Source organism: Athene noctua, chromosome 8, assembly GCF_965140245.1.
Source record: "Athene noctua chromosome 8, bAthNoc1.hap1.1, whole genome shotgun sequence".
Taxonomy (NCBI): domain Eukaryota; kingdom Metazoa; phylum Chordata; class Aves; order Strigiformes; family Strigidae; genus Athene; species Athene noctua.
The window spans coordinates 9,763,033-9,786,345 of record NC_134044.1 but is presented as its reverse complement, the minus strand read 5'-3'; the positions used below and the strand labels follow the sequence as shown (position 1 = coordinate 9,786,345).

The 23,313-nt window shown below is 47.2% G+C and overlaps 1 protein-coding gene across 7 annotated transcripts in view; it reads left to right on the top strand.

Annotated features, from left to right (window-relative positions):
• Nucleotides 1-1,195: 1,195 nt before the first annotated feature.
• PAX3 (paired box 3) overlaps nt 1,196-23,313 on the top strand; it is a 79,457-nt gene continuing 57,339 nt past the window's right edge. For 2 of the 7 annotated variants that reach the window (XM_074911883.1, XM_074911881.1), the window contains exons 1-4: nt 1,196-1,280; nt 2,211-2,446; nt 3,860-3,989; nt 4,672-4,806. In XM_074911883.1, the coding sequence (XP_074767984.1) occupies nt 1,196-1,280; nt 2,211-2,446; nt 3,860-3,989; nt 4,672-4,806 (586 nt within the window). Of the gene's footprint in view, nt 1,281-2,210; nt 2,447-3,859; nt 3,990-4,671; nt 4,807-19,787; nt 19,797-23,313 lie in introns of all 7 variants that reach the window. The other 5 variants (XM_074911886.1, XM_074911884.1, XM_074911887.1 and 2 more) reach the window with 5 other exon arrangements.

The window sequence follows — 23,313 nt, the reverse complement described above, 5'->3', positions numbered from 1 at the left end:
AAATAAAAGGCCATGCACAATAGTACCTTCTTTAAGGACAGACAGTCTTTACAACACTCCTGGCGTCATATCCTGCTGTGGTCACTTCAACTCCTAGGCAGACTTTACCTCTTTTATTTTTCCAGCAGTTTAGTTTGAATACTACAATAAATTCCTGGGAACAAACGCTTGTTAGTAAGACTTTAGCACGCACCGCCTCGCACCCATACGCACCCGCATATACACACTCCCGCACACGCACGTAATGCAGGGACACTGTCATCCCGTCCGTTTTTAAAAGCACAAATACCCACGGAGCTCTCGCTTTCAAAACCGTTCGCACCGTTTGGTCCAGAGATGTTTATTCTGGACGGCGAGAGATTTCGGTGCAAAATAAATAAACAGAAGGAAGGGAGAAAGAAGCACTTTTTCTTCTTTTTTTTTTTTTTTTTTTAAAAAAAAGAAGAAAAGAAGGGCGGTTGTTTTCCCCCCGCCACTTGTGCTCGGGGGAGCGGAGCCAGGAGACAAAGCACTTGGTGGGCAGCGAGGCAGGGGCTGCCCCTTCGTGCCCGGCAGCCTGGCGGGGTCGGGCGGCGGCCCCGCGGAGCCCCGCAGTGGAGCGGGGTCCCAACGGCTGCTCTGCGCCCCCCGCAGGGGCCGGGGCCGGGGCCGGGGCCGGGGCGGCCGTCGGGGCGCCGAGCAGCTCTCTGCCCGGGCCGTGGCACGCCGGGCCGAGCGGCGCGGGGCCGGTGCCGGTGCCGGGGCGATGCGGGATGGCCGCCCCGCTCGCCCAATCAGCGGGGGCGGCGCGGCCGGGCCGGGCGGCGGCGGCCAATCGCGGCGGCGCCGCCGCGGAGCCGCGCCGGGGACGGAGCCGATAAATGCTCCCGGCCCCGCGGCTGCCGCTCCCCGCCGCACCGGGGACGGCCCCGCCGCCCCCCGACTCCCCCCCCACCCCCCCTCCCCCGGCCCGCCCTGCCCTCCCCTCCTCCGCGCCCAGCCTCGCCGCCCGGCGGGGGGCTCCGGCCCCGGCCCTCCCGGTGCGGGGCAGCGCGGGTCACTGACAAAGGGGCAGCGGCGGAGCTGCCTCCTCCCCGCCCCCCGGCGGCATCCCCCACCCCCTCCCGGGCCGCTGCTGATTCGGTGGGACCCGCTGACAGCGCGGGTCTCTCCTAGATCGGCCCGCACCTGGATATAACCGCGCCGGGCCGCCGCGATGACAACTCTGGCAGGAGCTGTCCCCAGGATGATGCGACCCGGCGCCGGGCAGAACTACCCCCGCAGCGGGTTCCCGCTGGAAGGTAAGGCCGCGCCCGCTGCTCCCGCTCGGGAAAGTGGGAGTCGCGCGGTGCCGGGAGGCCGGCACAAAAATTGCAGCGCGGCGGCAGCCGGCGCACGGCGGGGTCCCGGGCTGCCAGCGCCGCTGTCCCGCGGCCCGGCTGGAGCGGGGCCCCGTCCCGGGACGGGCGCGGAGGGAGCCGCTGCGGGGAAGGCTCGGCGGCGGGCGGCGGCCCCCGCCCCGCATCCCGGGAGCGGTCCAGCCCCTCCAGCCGGCGGGAGCCGGGGGAGCCGGCCGGGCGGTCGGCGGCGCAGCGGGCCCTCAGCCCGCTCTTAGCGGAGCGAAGGGCGGTGATCTGGGGGGCCCCAAGACGGGGAAAAGCGGGGGGGGGAAAAGTGAGGAGAAAAATTGAAAATCAAATAAAAGTGAGCCGAACGAAATCGAAAGGGACTCTAGAAACAGGGGCTCGTCCCGGGCGGGCCGGGCCGCTGCAAGCGGTGGTTCTTCCTCCGGGCAGCGGCGGAGCGAGAGCCCCGCAGCGTCGGGCACCCCGCAGGCCGCGGCTCCGGGGGTCCCACCGCCGCACCCCGGGGCGGCCGAGCCGCGGGCCGGCCCCCAGCTGCCCGGGGAGACCGCGGGCTCTCCGCACCGGCTGCCCCCTTCTCCACTGGGGTCGGGCCAGCCCTGAAACCCGGCTCCGGTGCGAGTGCAACAGGTGAAGCCGCCCCGCAGCCTTCCCCTGCCCGCCGGGGCGGCTCCGCGGGGCTCCGCGGGGACCGGCGGGCCCCGGGCGCGCTGCGGGGCGGCTGGGCGGGCGGGGGCGGGTGGCGGCGAGTTGCCTTGCAGAAAAGCCACGACAAAAAAACAATAACGACAAAAAAAGACCCAGCAGGATCCGAAGGAGACGTTAACGCCATTTCCCCCTCCTGCCTCCCCTCCCCTCCTTTTCTAGTCTCTACTCCTCTAGGCCAGGGCAGAGTCAATCAGCTCGGAGGAGTGTTTATCAATGGCAGGCCTTTACCCAACCATATCCGACACAAGATAGTGGAGATGGCCCACCATGGCATAAGGCCCTGTGTCATCTCTCGCCAGCTGCGAGTGTCCCACGGCTGCGTCTCCAAAATTCTCTGCAGGTACCAGGAGACGGGCTCCATCCGGCCGGGGGCCATCGGCGGCAGCAAGCCCAAGGTGAGCCCCTCCGCGCCCGCCCCGAGCCGGGCAAACCCCGGCCGCGGCGGCGGGGAGCGAGGCCCAGCCGGGACTCGGCTCGGGGGGCCGGCACCGGGGTTTGCGGGCGGGCAGGCGGCCCCCCGGGAGGGCCGGGGGGACCGTGCCGGGACCGCGGGTGGGCGCAGACACGCACCGGGCTCGGCACCGCCTGCCGTGTCCCCGCCTGTTGCTCTGAAACTTCCCGAGGCTTTGAAAAATATTGTTGGAGTTCGTGGCATATTTTTTTTTTTTTTTTTTCACTTAAGAAGACGCTATTTTAAACAATAATTTCTCAAACGAAACTAGGGAGAAAGGGGTCGTTTTCTGAACGCTTGCCTGCCCGAAGCCCCGAGTGCCCCACGCTCAGCCCCGCGGGAGCCGCGGGTGGGCTCGGCGCTGCCGGGACGAACCGGGGGAGGGATCGGCCAGACGTTTGGGCTCACGAGGCGCGGCGGGATCGGGCTCTCGCTTCTTTCGTCGCAAAGCGAAAAAAAAAATTACCTGTATTTTTGTCTGTCTGCCTACTGCTCCTTGTCCTGCTCTGTTTATTTTTCTGCCCGCTCCAAAGCTGCGTGTATTTATAGCCACACCGCTAGAAAGTTTACGCTCACAATAATGCAGACAAATATGGATTCTTGTCTCAAGATTAACCTCCTCCTACTACTACAGCTTTTCATTCCCTCAAAAGCGAAGTAAAGGCTTGCGTTTCTGTCGAAAGTTGCTGCTAGATTTTTTCCCTTTGTTGCTTGTGAAGTAGCGATGCCTGAACTTTCCCTTTCGGTGTTGGGACTAGAGATATTTTTTTGTAAGTGCGTTACCCGAACGGAAGGCTGTTCCCGGCCGGGAGACCTTTGTTTTGTTTGAATTCGGCTTTATTTTAAAATCACGAGGCCATCGAAGAAACTTCTTTGTACTCGGACCTCTCATGGTTTTATTACGCTGCTTTTTATTTGGCGCTGCAAACTTTGTTCAGCTGAAACTTTACTGACGCGGAGTTTCGCTGACACGGAGTCCTCCTCTAAGCGCGACCCTGAATTTCCCCGGGATTTTCTTCCCAGCCGCACGGCAGCCGGTGCTGCCCGATTCGGGGTTTTCCTCGCCGAGGGCTCGATCCCACTTTCCCCCGTAACCCCGGAGGCTTTCCTGGGAAGTTCCGTTTAACTCGAGGGGTGCTTCTTTTACGCGGGCCCGTTGTTAGCCATTATGTCCCCTCGGATTTCAACCTGCCGGCCCGCGGGGTGGTTTGTAACGGGGTTTCTAAGCGGGACCGGGGCCGGCGGGCGGCGGTGCGGGGCAGCGGGGGGCCCCCGGGGGGGCCGGCGGCGGCGGCCCGGGCTCCGCGGCCGCGCCCGGCCCTGCAGACTGTGCCCGCTCCCCTTGTCTTTCCTGAAGCAGGTGACGACGCCGGATGTTGAGAAGAAAATCGAGGAGTACAAGCGGGAAAACGCGGGCATGTTCAGCTGGGAGATCCGGGACAAGCTGCTGAAGGACGGGGTGTGTGACCGCAACACGGTGCCGTCAGGTACGGGGCGCCGCCCGGGCAGCGGGGGGTCGGACACGTCCCGGAGGGCCGGGGCGGCCCGGGGAGGGCGACGCGACCCGCGGGGCCAGCCCCGTAGGCGGCGGGAGCGTAGCCCCGAGCCGGGCCGGTGTCCGCGAAGCGGTCGGCGTTAGGACGCCGGTACCGGCGGCCGCGCCCCGGGGGGATTCCCGCGCTCGCTCGGCGGGGGTGTTTTCAATTAAATCGCAACTGCATCCTCCTCCCCCCGCTCCCCCGCCGGGCTGTTGCCGCAGGAGGGCTCGGAGTTTGCCGGGCACCAGGAGCTGGGAAACGGGGAGGCGGGGAGCAGCTCCCTGTGCCGGTGGGTTGTTTGCCGGGGCGGGGAGGGGGGAGCACATGGAGCCGGCGCCGTGTTTTTGCGGGTGTCCGTGGGTTTTTCTCATCACCCGCTGCCCGGGTGCAGGAAAAAAAAATACTTGCGGGGCCGCTGTGCCGGCGCTGGAGCGCGGTGCGTGACGGTGCCCCGTGAGAAGTCCCGCGGGGTGGGCAGCGAGCGGCCCTGAAAAGCCCCGACTGGTAGCAGCCGGAGGGGGGGGACACAGGGCGGCGGCACTGACGCGGGGCTCGGCTCCCCGGCCTGGCCCAGCCGCTGCGGGGGGCTGCTGGGGACAAGCCCGGTCACAGCTCTGCGCTCCCCCCGAAGTGAGCTCCATCAGCCGCATCCTGCGGAGCAAGTTTGGGAAAGGCGAGGAAGAGGAAGCCGAACTGGAAAGGAAGGAGGTGGAGGAAGGTGACAAGAAGGCCAAGCACAGCATTGACGGCATCCTCAGCGAAAGAGGTAAAGTCCCTTGTCCCCCTGCTTTCTGTGGAGCCCTGCGACTGGCCAGTGCCAGCCCCGGGTGCTGGTGGGTGTCGCTCCCCTTCTCCTGGAGGTCATCCTGGGGCCAGTGCAGCGGGAGGGGTAGGACCAAGAGCTGGCCCCGACGGAGCAGCTGCCCTGTCCCACCCTGTCCTGTTCCTCCACAGGCACGACCGCGCAGTGTGCGGGAATGGCACAGAGGTGGGGGCAAAGATGGAGATCGCCACTGGCTTGGCTTTCAATAGCAGGGATGGGGGCCAGGGAGCAGGGAGGGCTGGAGCCGGCCACGGAGCCCCCGGCACAGCCACTCAGGGCAGCTTTCCCAGCCCAAGCTGAGCAAAAGGCCGCAGCAGGGTGGAAGGGGCGCTTGTAGCCAAAGGCTGAGGAGCCTCAAGTCTCTGCAGCCGTGGGCAGGGCAGGGACCCGCATGTTTCATTTCTAAAACTGTTGGGAAAAGCTTGTGTTGGTGGCTGGCCAGGGGCTGCGGGGAGGTTGCAACCTGAACGAGGCAGAGACGAAGGGCTGCTCCCGGTCCCGCGGCCGTGCCCGGCTCCCCGGCTGGGCCGGAGCCGAGGGGCAGGCGAGGTCCCGACTGGGCGGCCGGTGCGTGGAAGTGGCTGCCCAGCACATGCACAGGCACTGGAGAAGGCGAGACAAAAGTACCAAATGAGCTGGTCAAACATTTGTACAACTTTTCCAGCTTTTACAAAGAAGGCCTTCTATACACAATCTACACTTGGAGATGAACTTGGAAAACAAAGAGGGGGGAGTCCATTGAAACTCACACTTTGGCTTTGCACAGACAAAGCTTCAGCTAGCAGCAGCTTGATGTGAACAAAAGAAGGCAACCTTTTTATAATTCAAGGAGAAAAGAAGAGAAAACAGCCCCACAAAAGGCTGAGAAAAGACATTATGGGCTTGCAATGAGGGATGAATTATTCAATGAGCCCCTAATAGCTGATGCTCCACGCAGTTTTATGGACTCTCCACTGTGGAAAAAGTAGTTGGCTTTACCTAGAAAATGTTTCTAGTATTTCTAGACATCTAGCGTTGCTGAGTGCCATTCAAGGACAACTGAAACCTGTTTTTAACAGTAGGGTATCTCCTTGTTGTGTAGGAACAAACCTGAAAACACTCCCAAAACTTAGTTTTCAACTCTATTATTAAAGCTTTCAGGGAAGCCTCATCTTCTGCGTGTCTGTCTTTGCGTGGGTGCGTGTAATACAAACACACAGAAGATGCTAACGAAGTAAGAGGTTTTCCAGGCCAGAAAGCACAGGTTGATTGCCCAGTCTAGCTGCCCCTATACGATGAGTTCAGTTTCCTCCAGTATCTCCTGGAACAGAGGACTGTTCTGAGAGGGATGCGCACCAAAGGAAAAATTGCTAAACTCAGTGTCCTAGTTGTTAAAATAACTATCTTTTCTGCCTTCCTGAATTTCTCAACAGAGGTTAGAAATGGAAGATAGAAAGCCTTGATAATATCCCTGCTTTATGCAACAAAGAATAATTAATAGAGATAGCAAGAAAAGATACTATTATCAATATAATCCACACCTCTACTTCTCTTTGAAACCGTCTTCCTGTTCTTTGACTCTTTAAAGTGGGATTCCTCATCTACGGTGAATTGGTGTCTGGGCACACGGCTGCCACCTTCCAGCCTGGGGGAGCCCTGAGACTCTTTCAGGAAAAGCAGGAGGGCTGGTGGTGGCTCGCTGCAAACAGGGGCTCGCTCGTGCCCCCAGCATGGGTGTATGAGGAGGCTGCGTTCTGCCCTCCAACCTACCCTCTCCTTCACTTCTTGTGGGTGTGAGTGTCCTACTTTGCTTCTGTCAAGTTCAATTACTGGCAGAATTGCCCTTGCCTCAATGGGGTAGCACAGCCCTACCCTGTCCTTGCGCACGCACACAGGTTTTTGCTGGATGAACGTGGCTGGGCGGTTCTGTGCAAACGGCAGCTTGATAATCCTGTCTGTTCTGTGACAGTGCCTGGCAAGGTTTGGCAGTTGGAAGGGGAGCATGCTTTTCCTGCAGCAACGCCTGTCCCCCCTCCTTGACTAGCAAGCTGTTGCTTAATCTTATTACTGGAGTGGCTGAGATGCTACAGTGAGAAAGAGCTGCTGCTCAAGAAAGGATTTGTTACCATACACATACCTTACAGATAGCGTGATACTATAGAGACAACAGACCAGTGAGCTCATTACAAGGAAAAAATAACCTTAAAATAAGTCCAACACTACATTTTGTATCCGGCCAACAAAAAAAAGTTCTGCTTCAACTCCCATTGCCAGCAGAGGAACTTTGATTTCACTCTATCTATAAAAATCATCAGATCAGATCCTGCTCTCTTACTGAAATAACTGGCAGCACTCCTGAGGATTTTGAAGCTGCGGGATTGTATTTGCCAGAGCCGCCCAGCCTGGCTGTGAGGCCTGGTGTGGCAGAGGGTGCCTGCTGACAACGCTTGGGTGGCTGGCAGTATGTCTGAAGGTTATCTTGGCGGTGCACAGCAAAACCCTTGTGTGGTTGCTCACCGCTGAGTGCTCTCCATGGGCGTGCTCCTCGTTACGGAGTGAAAAGAGTGCGGAGTCTTTTGCAGTATGAGAAATTTTTATACCTCTGGTCTCAGGGGCTCAAGGTATTCTGGTAGCAGGAGGGCGGGTGTGGGGAGATGCAAGGGAAGGCTGTGAGGTAGTCAGAACGCCAGTCCTGGGGCTGAGCGTGGAGTGAGGAATTGCTCTCCAGCTCGGGAACCCACAGCTAGTGCTGGACATTTGCTGACGTTGCCTGAAATCCCCTCCTCACTGCAGACATTTGGGTGGCTCGGGGAGAGGCATTTTGTCTGAGGGGAAGGATAGGAATTGTAATTTTAATTGTAGCTAATTCAAGATTTTGGATTTGGGGAGTACTTAGAACAGAGTGGGATTAGAGGGAAGAGAAACTTCTTTTTTTTTTAAAATGTGTGCTAGAAACAGTATATCATGAGGCCTGGAATTTCTCCCATCATGTTAGGTTCAGATAAACTTTCATATGCCCTACTGTGGTTCTGCTTTGGCCTCTGTTCATGGACACTTAAATATGATTCTTGCACAGGCATTTACAGATGCTGCGTGTGCAGCTCGCTTTGCTGTATTTCAACATTTCTGTCTGTGTCATCCTCTACCCTGATTTTGGATATCTATTTAAAGAAAACTTTGATTGTCACACTGCCTATCAGGAAGCTTATAATTCTATAATACCATATCTGTATTTCTGCATGCATGATAAATTTTTCTTAAAGGCATAAGACATAAATAAAGAACATGAGAGAGAAACTTTTGTGCCTTTATATGGCACATCAGGGCATATTTTTAGCATAACCGCTACAGAAGAGGGACTCACTTGTACCTTTAGTGGGAGTTATGCGTGGCATGGTTTGCTGACTAATCTGATAACTCCCCCTTTCATAAGATAGCTGTTGTTTTCTGGCAGAAACCCGTGGCTTTCAGCACTCAAACGATGGGGCGTAGAGCTGGTCCTCGGGCCCGCTGCGAGCGGGCGGTGCTGGCTGGGGTGGGGGCCGGGACCCCCCCACCCGCCCTCAAAGGGGGCCTCTGTTCCCGGCCAGCGGAATTGGCCCCGGGGCCCTGTCCTGGCGGATCCTCCCCCAGTCATGCGCACCCGTCCAAAAAGGGCCCTACTCATCCCAAGCCTCTACCCTTGGCTGTACTGAGAGCAATTCAGGCTACAGCAGACTAAATTGCCTCCTTTATTTCCTTCTTACTTTCATCTTGGACCAAACCCTTCCCCCCTCTCCCTCCCCTTCCTCTTTTCTTTTTTTTTCTGTGTGCCTGAGGCTCACATTAATACAATTTCGGCACCACCCCTATTTTTGTGTGTGTATGTGGGGAGTTTGAAGGGGGGAAAAAAAAGGACCTTAGCACAAAAGCCCCGCTCAGCAGCTAGAAAGTTCAAGCTGCTGCTGCTGCTTCTCTAGCTGTGTGATGCTTTTCCTGTTTGTGAGTTTTGGGAAACATTTTTGCTTTGTACTGTAATGGAATTAGAGGACAGATGCTGACTGTAAATGGGACACGCGACTACCAGCCCCTAGCTTAAATATTTAGATGCAATGTTACAATTACTGACTTGATGCACAGGCTTTGAAGTGGTGGCACATGATCTAAAGGGTAGCTCAGGCTAGATGGGTTTGCAGATGTTTTGATTAGGGTTGGTCAGTATCATGCAGCCAGTTATTTTTAGGTTGTTAAACTAATAAAGGCAGTTTATTAAGGGACAGGATTAACATGCAGCACCAGATACCAGTTTGAGTCATCCCATTCATTTCTGTGTTGTAGGCAGTTGGGTTAGTGGCCAGAGCATGGGATGAGGCAGATGCCGAGTTAGATTTCAGTTGTGATTTTCTGATGCAGGGCACAGCGTAATTTTGTTCCAGCATCCTATCCCGTCCCAAGGTGCTGTAGTAAGAGGACATACTTGCTGTGTAAAATAATGTTGTGTCTTACGGCTGAGAAGCACAAAGTGTTCCCACACTCAATGTTCCCAGCAAAGATTCACTTATTGAATGAAATGTGATGACTGTGGCTGCAGGCTATCTTCTTGAGTCTGGAATTTCATACAGTACTTTACATATTTGGTCACTAGCAGGTCTAAGAAATCAGCTTGTCGAACTTGAACAAAATTTTGTTTCTGAGGCTCTCAGAGCTGACAGGAAAATAATACTTAATTAGGAAAAAACTCGCCAGTGACTGCAGGATTTGGCTCAAGGCAGATAGTGCTAACAGTATATTCTGTCTGTCTTTTTCCTCTTTCTTTCCTCCTGTCTCAGTGTGTGACAGTCCAGTCCTGGACAGAAAAGCCAGGTGCTGCACAAGTGCAAATCGATGTAGGCGATGCCACGCAAACCGAATACGGCTTTGTTTCTTCTGCCTGACCCGTTGTCACTGTGAGGCTCTGGGCCAGGCTCCAAATCATTATTCTGAGCTCATAATAGTAACTGATGACCTCAATGATTAATAATGATCTCACCATCAAGTGAGAGTGCGGTGTCTTCTGCATGCTGAGCATCTTCAGAAAGGTGCTAAATGTTTGTGTTTTGAGTGACTTCAGAGCCGAGCTTGCTGCTCCAGAGATGCCGGGAGCAGCCCATGCCCTCCTGTCTTAAAGACGAGTTGGTGGACTTTGAGGAGAGTGCTAACTGTCAAGACTAACTGCATGCTAATTGCTTTACATAAGCACTAGTAATACTTCCAGCTGTGGGAAGAAAGGGTGTACTCAGTCTAGCAGCCGTTCTCTGAAGTATACGTAGATAGATCATATCTCTTTCTTGAAATCATGATTTCATTAATGGGTTTGCATATTTTGCCATCTAAGGGACACTTTCTTCAACTTAAAAAGGGTCTCAGTGCCTATTCAAACAGGACTGCTCTGGGCATCCTATTCAGTTTCTCTAACTACATATATCTAGAACAAAGGCAAATGTTATTTTAGCAAATATCAGGATTGCTTCACACACAGCAGCTGATTAACTTGAATTTGTACTCAAGTTTGTATCTTACTTGATTATTCTGAAAATCTTAATAATCTGTTAAAATTCATGCAGTGTTGTTCTGGAAAGGCTGAGGCAAGAAACACAGTCGGTTGACTTCAGTGTGGCTAGGACATGCCTTGAAAATGTGATTTTTATCTTTGTCTTTCTGGATTCTCCTACGATTGCAAAATCTTTGACGTCAGTAGGAATTTACCATGGTAGAGATCAGGCTCTTCTTGCAACCAGCTCTGTAATGTGCTGAGCAACTGCAGCTCTGGGGGAAATCCTCAGGTTCAGGATGTAAAATGGGTTTACTGGATCGGGTATCAGACCTCCAGTTCTGCAAACGCTATCATATGTGAGTAGCAGCGAGGAGTCCCACTCAAAGGGCCTATTCATGTGTGTAAAGTTACTCACGTGGGTTGGGGCAGGCAGGAATGGGGCCCAAATTTGTTCTGTTCTGTTAGTAGAAAGCAACAAGAGTGTGACTTTAAACTCGAGTGAAACTGTCTGGGAAAACTCTCATCAAGGTTAAGGATCTTTGTATCTGTGTTTACACAGAGGTAGCAATGGAATCAGCAGGCAGACAGACAGAGGTTTTAACTAGATGAAAAACTAATCAGCAATTAATGCCGAAAGTAAAAGTCGATGCTGATGAAATCCTTAAACCAGATTATTTTCTGGGTCTGATTTTGAATAGTAATTCTCTGTTTTATAAGGCAAAGACGATGCATTTATCTAACACTTGGAGAAGGTTTAGTTTGGTGTTAGATTTACTTATTGATAAGGGTTGGAACAGAGGGAAACCAATAAAGTTGATAGTGATAAATTATCACGAGTCCCCAGAGCTGTGTAATAAAACTGCATTGGGAAATGAAGCAGAACTACAAAGTGCTCTCTGGTTAATTTAAGAAGAAATTGAGTGAAACGCAAAGCAATAAATCAGAGTAAGCCAGTCAATGTGAATTTCTCCATGTAAATGTCACTTTAAATCCTATGTAACAAACACATGTGGCTAGAGAAAGAGCAAAATATTTAAATAAAAAATGCAGGATACTTCCAAGTGTTCCCCAAATGCCGAGCTCTCTGGCTAATAAAAATGATGTACAGTTACATAATTCACTGCAAGACCTTGTTTAGCATAGTGTGAGCGCAACATTTTACTTTACTTGCCCTGGAGTACTCCTGCCCCATGCTGTTAAACTAATTCAGTTTAAATCACTCTGCCTAGAAAAAAAAGGTGAAGTGTAATGAAATTAAAACTCACTGAGGACACATTAGAGTTAAAGTGTGTCATGTGCCGAGATTATTTAGTTAGTGGAGTTTGATGTAATTGTTGACAGGTCATTTATTCATCCTAGTAAATAACGATTCACGAACTATTAAGAATGTGCATATATAACTAGTAAAACAGTAAAAGGCAATTAAGCAGTCAGTTTAATGTCTTATCTTGCTGGTTGCCCTACAGTTGTTTTACAACTAGGAATTAAAATTTGAAAAGGAAGTTTTCAGTGTCCCTGGCCAAATATTGATTAAGTAGTTGTTTGCTGATGCCATTGTGGCACATAAAAAGGCCAGTAGTTCTGCCCCTTGTTGTTCATCTTCCATTGTTGCTGATTCTTAACCTCGGAGATCAAAGGAGGATCATTTCAGTTTATCTGTCTTGGAAAATCCTTCTTTGCTCCTAAACTCGTATGGATTAATGGCCAAATTGTCTTTAATGAGATGTGAAATTTGAATGGAATCCTTTTTTTGCATGGTCTTTTGGATGTATGCACTGTATGCTCTTACAGTTTTGTGAGGGATTTTTCTTTAGAATTATTGGATTTGGTTTTGTTTGAATCACTTTATTTTTAGTATACAATGCACTGAAATTTTACTATTATGACACGTAAAATATGTGGCATTTAACTGAATTTAAATAAAACTAATTTTGTTGCATGTAATCTTTTTGTTGAGTGTAGCCTAAAGGAAAAAAAAAAAAAAAAAGTTGTCTTTGTATACCAAATCACAGAGGAGATAAATGGTCCAGGGCTGCCAGTAAAAGAAAGGGAGTTTGAGAAGCCAGCCAGTTCTCCAGACTGGGCTCTCAGTATAAAGGGGACACAAATGAGCTTGCAGCGTTCCTTTGTGTATCTTCTTCAGTTTTGATTTTATGGACTTCACTTGCATCAGCGAGGACAGTTGTACTGCCTCTCCCCAAAAAGGGGAGAAAGTCGGATCAGCCAGGCTGTGCAGAAAAGCAAGTAAGAGTCCTTGAGAATAATCAGTTCCTTGTTGCATTACAGCAAGCTATACTTATTTCAGAGATAGTACAATATATTCCACCACATCCTCAGTCGAAGAGGCTGTGCAGTCTGGATGTGTTATGTGGGGTTGTAATTATGATATGAGGTTTCATCTGAATTGTAGGGTATGTGAGCGTTCGATCCAGGTCCCACTGCTTCCACTGGCATATCTGGACACAGAACTTAAGCTTCAGAAACAGTAGTAAGAAGCCTGGTGAAGCCGGAGAGCCTCTCCTGGTATTGCACTGATTTATATGTGGGTGAGCCTCCTCTGCTGTAGTGGCTAAACCAGAATTTTTTAAATCAGCATTTTCTCATTCCCTTTCTTAAATACACTCTGTGTGTGTTTTGTCTGGTTGTCTCTGAACAAAATATCAGTCTGTGCATAATTTACAAGCACTCAGATACTTTAGGAGACATTTTGCTCCAGAGTAACAGCTAAAATTATTTGAAAGAATTTTAGGTACAAATTTCCTTTAATTCCATGAACTCGGCTTGTTTGTTTCCATGGAGAGCTGCAATGAGGACAGCGATATACATTCTAACTTTTGATTTTTTAAAATATTTTTTTTTATGGCTATTTGCCTGGATGTAGACTTTCTGCCAAACATGACCAATGTTTATATCATGCACAAGTCCGTATAAGGACCTGTCTTAAGGATTTTTGTATTTAGGATATGCCTCATGTTGGATGTCTGATCCAGAAATGACTATGTAGTAATTTCTTTATCAGATATAATGCCACGTAGATCACTGTGGTTTGAATTGTATGAGGAATAAACTGTCTGCAGCTGACATTTCTGCAAGCAGACAGCTTATTCAGTCCCCGTCAAATCTTATTCACCTTATTTAAATGAGTAGGACTGTTCATGCCAGTATAATCAGGATATACCAGCTCAGAAAAGCAGTAACAACTACAGTTCTTCTGGCAAAATTACTCTCTTCTTTGTTAAAAATGTAACCAATGTACAATCCGTGTGCCCCCCACGAGGCAGTAGCACCAACTTACTCTGTAACCAAATTGGACTTAAAACTGCTTTCTGTCTCTACATCTTTAACTGGCTCAGAGAAAGGTGGAGATGAATATAGACAGGTTTTATAGAAACCAGGCTAAGGGAGCAGCAGGGAATGCTTCCACAGAAAATCCCTTTTTACTGAAGATGGTGTGGCAGGACTTCCTTTTCATTTTGACCTAAGGGATGGTTGTTTGATCTGGTGTGAAGTGCTGAAGGGTTGGAGGGTGAGCCGGGGGGGGGAATCAGTGTCCCAGTGAGGACTCTGACACCTACCCAGCCCCTCCCGGCAGGCTGAGTGGCAAGAAAAAACCTGCACAGAACTAGCTGTAAGTCAGGTTTCCACTGATTTCACGAACCGAAAAATAAATTGTTTTCAGGAAGGAGATATTTTGACAGAAAAAAAGAGAAGTGACAAATGTTTAACTAAAGAGATGTGAAAATGGAAAGTGAAATACACTATTTTCCGATTTGCACAATGAATTCCTCAAACTATGGATTTTGAAAAAAATAAAAAAAAATCAGGAATTCCATCTACCAAGGTATATATCAGGTTTAATTCCACTGCAACTGGTGGACTGATGCTGGTGTGTAAGCAAACGCTGAATTAGATCATCAGCATTTACATGTAAGAAGGGATAGTTTCAAATAACTACCATCCTGCAAATTTAACTTCTGATGTTTCACCAAAGCCAGAAAAGTTGTCTGACTAAGGACTGTTTACACAAGGAGTGATGTTTTAAGTAAGTAGTCATCAAACCTTTAGGGTACAGTATTTTGGAGGGAGGGAGGTTGACAAATTTTTCTGTACATTTTTTTAGTACATTTAGTGCAGAGAAAGGCATTGTAAAACATCTCTTGCTGCCTGTGGCAGCTTTTACATTTCTGGTATATAGCTTAACTACGTTTGTAGCCGCTGTTTGGCCAACTGGAAAATAATAGAAGAAACCATTTCGGAATCTGTTTGGAAGATCATACAATAGATGTTGCAGTTAGGAAAAAGCCCTGTGGATTAACCCCAGGTTTAGCACAGTCGATTGGACCTGCTGCCTTGTAAATCAACAGGATCAAGCGAAAACGCTCAAATATTTAGGAACTGTACAGAAAACCACACAAATGCCTGTTGCTTTAACACGCACAATTTGTTTTCCAACAAATACGGTGTTACCTTTTGAAAAACCCTTAAAGCTAACCGCTTGTCCACCTTTTCTGAGGAGCATTGAGCCTGGCACAAACAGCATGCAGCGTGCACCGGGGCAGGTGACTTGGGCCAGCCTGCGCTGAGCTGGTGCCCAGCAGGGGCTCCAGCAGCGGAAAGTATTGCAGGCTCTTGGAATGCTGACTTGTCCTGGTGAAAATGCAAAATGTCTGCATACAGCAGACATTTTCTTTGTCTTTTTATTATTTCCTTCTCTGTCTATGTTTAAAAAGGTTCTTGAGACCAAATTGTACCCTCATTTACATCTGAACAATTCCCTGCTCTCAGCAGGCCCATGAAGATTCCTTAGAGTTGAATTTGACCCTGATATGAAAAGTTAATTACACTGCAGATTTGAGGGAGTTCAAGACTTTATAGCACTAAACATTTATTTTTGTTGTTAAATAAGAGATCTGACATAGCCAGAAGCATAGTTAAAATGTTACAAGCAGAATAAAATAAAAAGAGCTGTTTTAGAGAATTGCACATAAAAATTTTCTAACACATGATTTAGAAAAAAAAGGCAAACAAAACCCCTGGCTGTACTGCAAGAAGCTCCGTAACCAATCTGCTCCATCAGTCTCAGCAGGACGGGAGGCAGAGTGCTGCTTGCTTGGTCTGATTTCTGGCTCCTCCTTGGCTGAAGGATATCACAAGGGGAGGCATGCTCTGTCCTCCTTAACTGCATTCCTCCCCTCAACCTTTGATCCTAAACAACACAGTAAATGAAATTTTGGGAAAGAAATCAGGAGCTCTAATTCGAATGGTTGTCAAACCCTACACTATGACAGGCATAAAGTGGATTTTTCTCTGAACTCTTAGAGGTCACTTGGGCAAGAAAGAACTTAAACCAAGCCGGGATTCAAAGTTACTGTACTTCTGTGTTGGCAGTTGAAAAGATGGAGCGATGGTTGGTGACATAAATATTTCTCTTAATCTGACATCAGGAACAGACTTGTCAGCCTTGGAAGAGTAAATCAGAGACAAAAATTTAGAGTGAGCATTAAAAGAATCCTAAATACATCTAGTATCTGAATCCTGATAATGGTAGTTATAAATAAAAAATAAAACGCTCCAGAAAAGTCTTAGAAGGGAAAAAAATATCTTCCAGGTGATCAAAGACTGGAGTATGGACTAATTTGTTTCCAATCTTGGGCATTATCATGCAGAAAAGCCATTCTATTAAATAAATAGACCACCCGGTGCTTAGTTTTTGGCCACTGGCTAGCTTGGGGAGGGCATGCAGAATGATGGATTTCCAGGGACAGCAAAGGGGGAGCTCCTTTGGATGCACTTTGTTTTCTTGCTATGTTACTCTTCCCACTTTAGCCTCAGGGGTTTGAGAAGTGGCATGCCTTTGGGGTAACTTGGGCCTGTTTTGAAGGGATTCTTTGGTTAAAGGAGCCATTGTGCTTCCCTTGGCATGAGTTGGAAGCAGTGGAGGGCCCTCAGGCTTCAAGTCTGGAAGCAGTACCTCTAAATTCAGGGCAGCTCCCAGCTCAGGTGGGAGCTGGTGCTACACTGTTTTCAACCCCCTGAGCTCCTTGCTCTGCCTTTCTCTTCTGGGAGGCTTGGAAGTGCTGCTTCTTTTTTTTCTTGTCTTTCCTTTTTTTTTTTTTTTTTTTTTTAATGTGAAGTTTAAAGCTTCCACGGGACTGTTGTGTTCCCTAGATAGAGATATTGTGGTCACAGTTATGCTTTGTAGGTGGTGTTTCAGCGCCTGATGACATTCAGCTCTTTGAGTAGATGCTTTAGGTCCCAGTGACTTGGGCTAAATGACTTCTCCCCACTTGCACAGCTGGTGCTGGTTTGCTGCTGAAGTTCCCACAGCTGTGGCAAAGGGGCTGCCGAAGGCATCTTTCCATAGGCTTTAACAGCCTTTTGATGGGCCTGCGGTGAGTGTGGTTGGGCATCTTTGGAGTGGGACAAGGGAGCTTTTTTTAGTACCCTTTTTGAGTAGGAAAGAGTGATCTTGGTGACTAATGTGTTTGTAAGTAAGTGATACCCCTAAATACAAACAAACAAGAAAAAGGTGGTCATAGCAAAATTAGTGCTAGAAGAGTTGGCTTTGGTTTGGAAGAGAACTGGTTTGAGTTGGTATAATTTGCTCTGTGTTTCTCAGACTCATTCTCTATGTTGCCTGTGCCTGGAGCCAGCTGAGATGGGACTGCTCAGTCCTCCTCCCCAGTCTGGTCTCTGCCTCTGCTTGACCATGATCCCCCAGAGCAGGAAGAAACTGTTTCTTGCTTTCTACGTTCTCTTTGATTTTTATTTTTTTTCCTCCTGTTGCTGTGCGTCCTGGTAGTGTGTGCAGTAGAGAAGTGGCTGGAGTGTAAGAGATCTCTCTGTGTTGGCTGCTCCTGTTTGGCTAAATCTTCTCTTTGTATCTTTGAGTGGGTTTTTTTTGGTTAGAAATGGGACCAATGATATTTTCCTCCCTCAATGGTATTTCCAAATGTCTGGAATCCAGAAATCAAAAGTGCTATATAGGCTCAGCTGCTATAGCCTGTTTGTTGAAAGTGCAAATCCAGATGAAATGATTTTTTAGAATGAATGCTTCATGGCTAGAAAGGATTGTAACCTGCCCTTGGAAGAGCCGTGGGCTTCCAGCCTTTGGGGTTGTAGAGCTGGGGAACACTTATTTGTAGAGGGGCCAGGGGGTGCCCGCTGGTCCAGTGGCCCATGGTGTGGAGCACATAACAGAGCTGCTGCGAGCCCTGGCTCAGAGCAGCAGGTGAGTGCATTTTGATGCAGTAGATCAAGACTCAGCACTTGTATTTCTAATACTTTTATTACTCTTGTTTACAGCAAAAGCAGATCAATAACTAGTGTGGTCTGGGATTAAGTTCATGAATTCAGAGATGTCTCCATTTACATGGAGGCTCTCAGCCACAATGAGTTTACTGGAGTACAGCAAATAATGATACGTACTTTTTGCTGTTTTTTCTATGTTTCCCATAAATAGCCTGCCATTTCCTCAAATGTGTAATGTAGAAAATCTATCCAATAATATATGCAAGTAATCTGGTTCTCAGCAAATATTTGATGCTTGAAATTTATGTGATTGTGACTGGGCATGCAGGTCTCGCACTGTGTTCTCTTCTAGAACTGGATGTTGCTATTGCAATTGCTAAGAATGTGTAATAACTTCTGGATAGCTCCTTAAAACCTTTTTTTTTTTTCTATGTACTTGATAGAAATATGAACTGAGTGGAAAAAGGAGACAAAAATCATACTTTAAATATTCTTTTGTTGTATATTGCTAGTATTTATAACTTAAAACTGTAGCTTTCAAAATCTTTATGCAAAAGAATGCGTTTCAGTGGTGGGATTTTGTGTTACATAGACTGATTAGAGATGAACTGTTTTGTCAAATGAAATCTGTACTTACTTTTACAAACATTTTTTCCTGTCAGAGGGAAATAGTCTAATGACTTGGACATAAGGCTATGAGCCAAAAAACTGAGGAGCCAGTTCCAGTTGATAGACTGGCTTGAACTTGTCAACAGGACTTTAAAAAAAAAAAGGTTTTCAGATTTGCAACTGCAGTACAACTTGCAGTAAGGCAAGATTTGACTTCCAGCGTTGCTGATACAAACAGTTTTTACCGATTTCTAGAGTTTCAAGGAAAATGGCATCGTTAGGCAGTTTTTTAAAGAGAAATATTGTGGGGTTTGTTTTGTGGTGTGGGTTGTTTTTGTTTTTTTTTTTTTTTTTCCCTAACACCACTAATTCCTTTAATTAATAGTGTCAAGCATGTGAGATTTCTCATAAACCTCAGAAAAGCCTATTGAATATAATGGCAAGACTTCATTGTCTTTAATGAAATTTGGTCATACTCTAAGAGGGGTTTTTTTACTCTTTTTTATTTTTTCTTTTTCCCTCCCTCTCCTTTCCTTGAGGGGGAAAAGTTTTGGTTTTTTTGAGGAAACTGTGGAATTCTAGCATTCCTGGGCATGAGGGGAGAATACTGATTAGAATCAGGCAGAGAGCAAGCAGGTGCTGAGCATGTTCATTGCTTAACCCCCTGCCCTGCTCCTGTATCCCTGCCCTGACCCAGCGCGCAGACCCTGCAAATAACAGCAAGTTGCCAGATGTTGGAGATGTTTTCAGGGAAAGCGATTATTCACCAGGTCTCGTTTAAAACCAGGGAGTTCCTACAATGGTTGTATTTCATGTTTAAATCTGGAGACTATGTCGGGAAAAAACACTGTATTTCTGAGGACGAGAACTGGCTGTTCTGTTGCTAACTGCTGTGTGTCTGTGGTATCCGTTTGCAAAAAGTAATACAAAAAACTAACAAGCAGAGTTGATTGCCGGAGGGGGAAAAGCTGTCTATTTTTTTTTTTTTTTTTTTTTTTTAATGAACAGAAAGGATTTTATGGCTTAGAAACAGTACACCCTAAAGAGAGGTGTGTTTAAAAGTTAGATGCGAAAGCTTTTGTCTGGAGAATAATACGCTTGGTGTAAAGAGTGGCACAATGGAAGTCTTTTCTTCTAGTTATGTATGGGCGAGCATCAGTCAGCCAAGGAATAACTTCAAAGGCCAAAGTAAAAACTTGCTAGGCTCATTCTTTCCTGACAGGTTTTTCTTGAGGTAAGATGGGGAGAGCTGTTTATGCTGGAAACTAGTGCTCTCCTTTAGCAGAGGAGGCAATAGATCATGTGCAAACCAAGGTGCCCAGTCTGACCTGTCTCTGTCTCCAGTTGATGTGCCTTTTTGGAAGTTACTAAGCTCTCCCATCTCATGAGTCTTATTGCTTATTCATAAAGAGGTCTCAGAAATTCCACTTCTGTCTTGCTGGGAAGGCACCATGCCAGATGGAAGGGGAAGCAGTTTTCTAACCACGTTTCTAGGGAAGATGATCTGTTTCTCTGCCTCCAAAAAATACTCATTATTCATACACTTTAAATTGTCTTTAAGGTGGGAAAATAGCCCCAATGTGTTTTGATATAAGTAGTCCAAGGATATAACTGCTGTGCGTTAAAATAGCCTCTGAACTTCACGTCTGTCAGTATGTATGGAAGTATCAGGGTTTGTAGTGGGGATGTTTGTGTCATAGGAAATAGAAACTCTAAGTAGCATCCAGAGAAAGCTCTTCAACGTGACCTTACATCATCATTTCATTTTGTGAATTTTAAAACCTTTTTTAACCTGGGAATTTTTTGACAGGATATTAAATACAGCAGTCTAGCACCATTTGCCTAGGTTAAAGATGGATTTAAGCAGCAGTTTTAGTGTTACCTGCAAGGATGTGTTCTGGAGGCATGCAAAAAAAGAAGTGCTGCTGCTTGAGTGGACTGTGGATGTCACATTGATCTTTGTTAAAGGCAGGGCACAACAGAGAAACCAGAGGATGTCTAATGGAGAAAGCAGCTCTTCTGATTTTCCAGGACTGCAAAGCAAAACCGTCCATAGCACAGGCCTAAACTACACTGACTATTGTGCTGATGCCTGCAAGGCTCTTCGCTTTCTGGGGAGTGGGCTAGGGAAAGACAGGCATCTTTTGGAACGAAAATACTGCAGCATCTTGGCTCTAATACTTGAGAAGTGCTTGCTTGCGCAGGCAAGAGGGCAACCCCTCTGCCAGCCCACATCCAGGGGTGGTTTGAGAGCACTGGTGAGTGTGGCTTGTGCCACTCTGGAGCCAGTCATACAGCAAAGCCGTGGGAGCAGAGCACCCGGCCACCTTTCTCATGAAGCATGTAGCAATGATCTGAGCGTCAGAGAAGGCTTGGGTAGGCTGTTCTCAAAGCGTGTTTGGTGCTAACCTGTATTTGGACTGTAGTGCTGCAAGAGAAGACCAGTGGTAGTTTGTGTGCTTGCTCTGTGTTCCTATCCTGATTGTCTAGCTGCCCCAGACTTGGAGTTTGAGTCCCTTTCCATGACAGCCCTTGTTCAGTTAGCTATGCATTCGTCAGGGAAGAACCACCAGTAATTGTGAATGAGCTGGCAATAATGTGTTTCAGTAATTCTGTTTCATATTTGTGTTTGAGTTGATGGCTTCAAGAATGGAAAACAAGACTTTGGGATAACATGGGAGATTTTTGTTTGCCTGCTCTGTCTTTTGGCTTGGGCTTGTCATACATACTCAGGCATCCTTGGCTTCAGTCAGGCTGTTTGAAGGAAACAGAGTTTCTGTGAGGATTAGGTTTAAAATAAATGATTTGCCTACAGCAACAGTAGTGATATTTGCTAGAAGTGCATTACATGATTTATCTAGACAGAGTCTATGTCTATGCACTGCTTTGAAGCCATCAGTGGAAGGTAACTGAGAAGAGCTAGCTTAGTTGATTGGCTTAAATTTGCTATATGAGGGTTTGCACACATATTCAAGAAAACTAAGGAAAATTTCAGGAAGTGGAAAAAAAGATGGGTGACAGCTGCATTGATGGTTTGAGGTGAGTTCAGTTTCATTGCTGAGTTTCAGTTAGCAAAGCGAAGGAGTGTTTGTATTCAGCAGGGGGCACAGAGCACAGATACGTGCAGTTGTGGAAAACAGTCATCTGAACAGATGCTACTTTGTAATAAATTTCAAATGTGCAATACCGCAACCTATTCATGCTTTTTCTTTTGGCATAACACAATGCCATCTAATTCTCTGAAAATCAAGTCTGTGAACAATTCGTTACAACTAATTTTATCTTCCATCTTGGGAAAAGGGTGAAAGAATAAATGGGATCTAGAGCTAAAAGTGGGACAGCAGGCTTGGATTTGGTAGAGCGTTGTCAGTGGGATTTTAGTTTTTCAAAAGTAAAGAGGAGCATTTGAGATTCTGGTTCTGTTGTGGGCTGACAGCCTTAGTAGGAATTGGATAATAGTCCTTGTTTTGCATCAGCTGTACGGAACTTAAAACATATTTGGGAAATGAGAGAATTTTGTTCCCACTTGCACAGAACGTTTTTAGACTCTTGCAATTCGAATATAACATTTTTGACCATGATCATGTCTCTGTACTCTCATCTCCAAAGTACTTATTTATTTTTATAAAATAATAAAAAATATGTCCTTTGACTTCCCTAGTGGAAAAGTACTAGATAAGTTCAGGCTATTATTTTAACCCTATTCTTTCTCCTAATTTAAACCACTGTCAATTTGCCAGAGATTGAGATAGGGGAAAGTTGACGACCAGGAGGAATTCTTATTTTGCTGCCGCTTTTTATCAGACATTCATCACTCATGGAGTAACTGCTACCAGCACTTGAAGAATAACTCTTTACAGGTATCAAAATAGAATAAAAACCTGAAAATTTGTCTGACAGGTTTCTGTTACACAACTATTGAGGATGTATTTGGGTCTTTATCTGTTTGCCCTTGGTTGCACAGGGAAGACAGCTGTGTAAAGATCTCAGCATCAGGTTCAGTACACTTGGATTCAGTCACCATCATCTCCTCTTTTTTTGTATGTTTCTGTAGTTGCTTTGCATCACTGATTCAAATTTTAGTAAGAAAACAATTTTTAATCTGCTTTTATATGTTTTGATAGATTACAAAGAGGAAACCAGCATAAGTTGAGATACTGACTTAATTACTCTTGTGAAACAAGAAATAATAAACTGCAACATTACAAATTTTTACTTCCACATAGATGTTCCAATAAATTGGCAGGAATTAGTGCCATAATACAGAATATGTTTTAAGACCAGATTCTGGTCCTGGCATCAAATTTGAGGCCTGCTGGCATCAAATTGGAGTGGTTCCTTTGACGAAGTCCCTTGATTTCCAGCAGTGTAATAGAGAACTGAATCTGGCATTACGGGTAATTCTGTACAGTTTGAACAACTGAGGACTTTTTCCTGAGCAAGGGCGTGTAGGATATACTGACAGTTATAGGATTATCCGTGCTGTAAGGTTTAGTTATTTTTCTGGTTTTCTTTTGGGGATATTAGTTGATGTTTATAGAGGATCTTTATTTAATTATATTAAACAAGTTGTGGAATGAATAATGCCATGGTTTTGGGTAAAACTGAAAGATTTCTGGTCAACTTTAATATAGCTTCTGTAATAAGGTAGTAAAGCACACTTTAGTCTGATGTATGTGATTATCTGTTATTAGCTCCCTGAATGTATTAAGAAATCTTACAGATCTTAAGGAAGGATGTTCTGTAACTTCTGCTTGTTGGATGTGTGTCATATTTTGTACACACAAGCATACAGGTATACACAGCAGATATATGTAAACTATGGAGTTGTTGGGGTAGTATTGGGGCAGATCTGAGTCTGACCAGGCACATTGCTTGCACAGCCAGAAGAAAATTATGTACTTGTTACAACAGATGAGCTTGTAATTATTTAAGCAAAGCTGTACCTGCTTTTATTAGTAAAAGGATGCAAATGGAGGATTTTATGCATATTAAGAAAAAGTTTATTTTGCTGCTTGGAGGGCTTGCTGTCAACACCCATTAAAGTTTCCAAATGAAAAAAAAAGCCCAAACCAAAATAAACAACCCACCCCAAACTC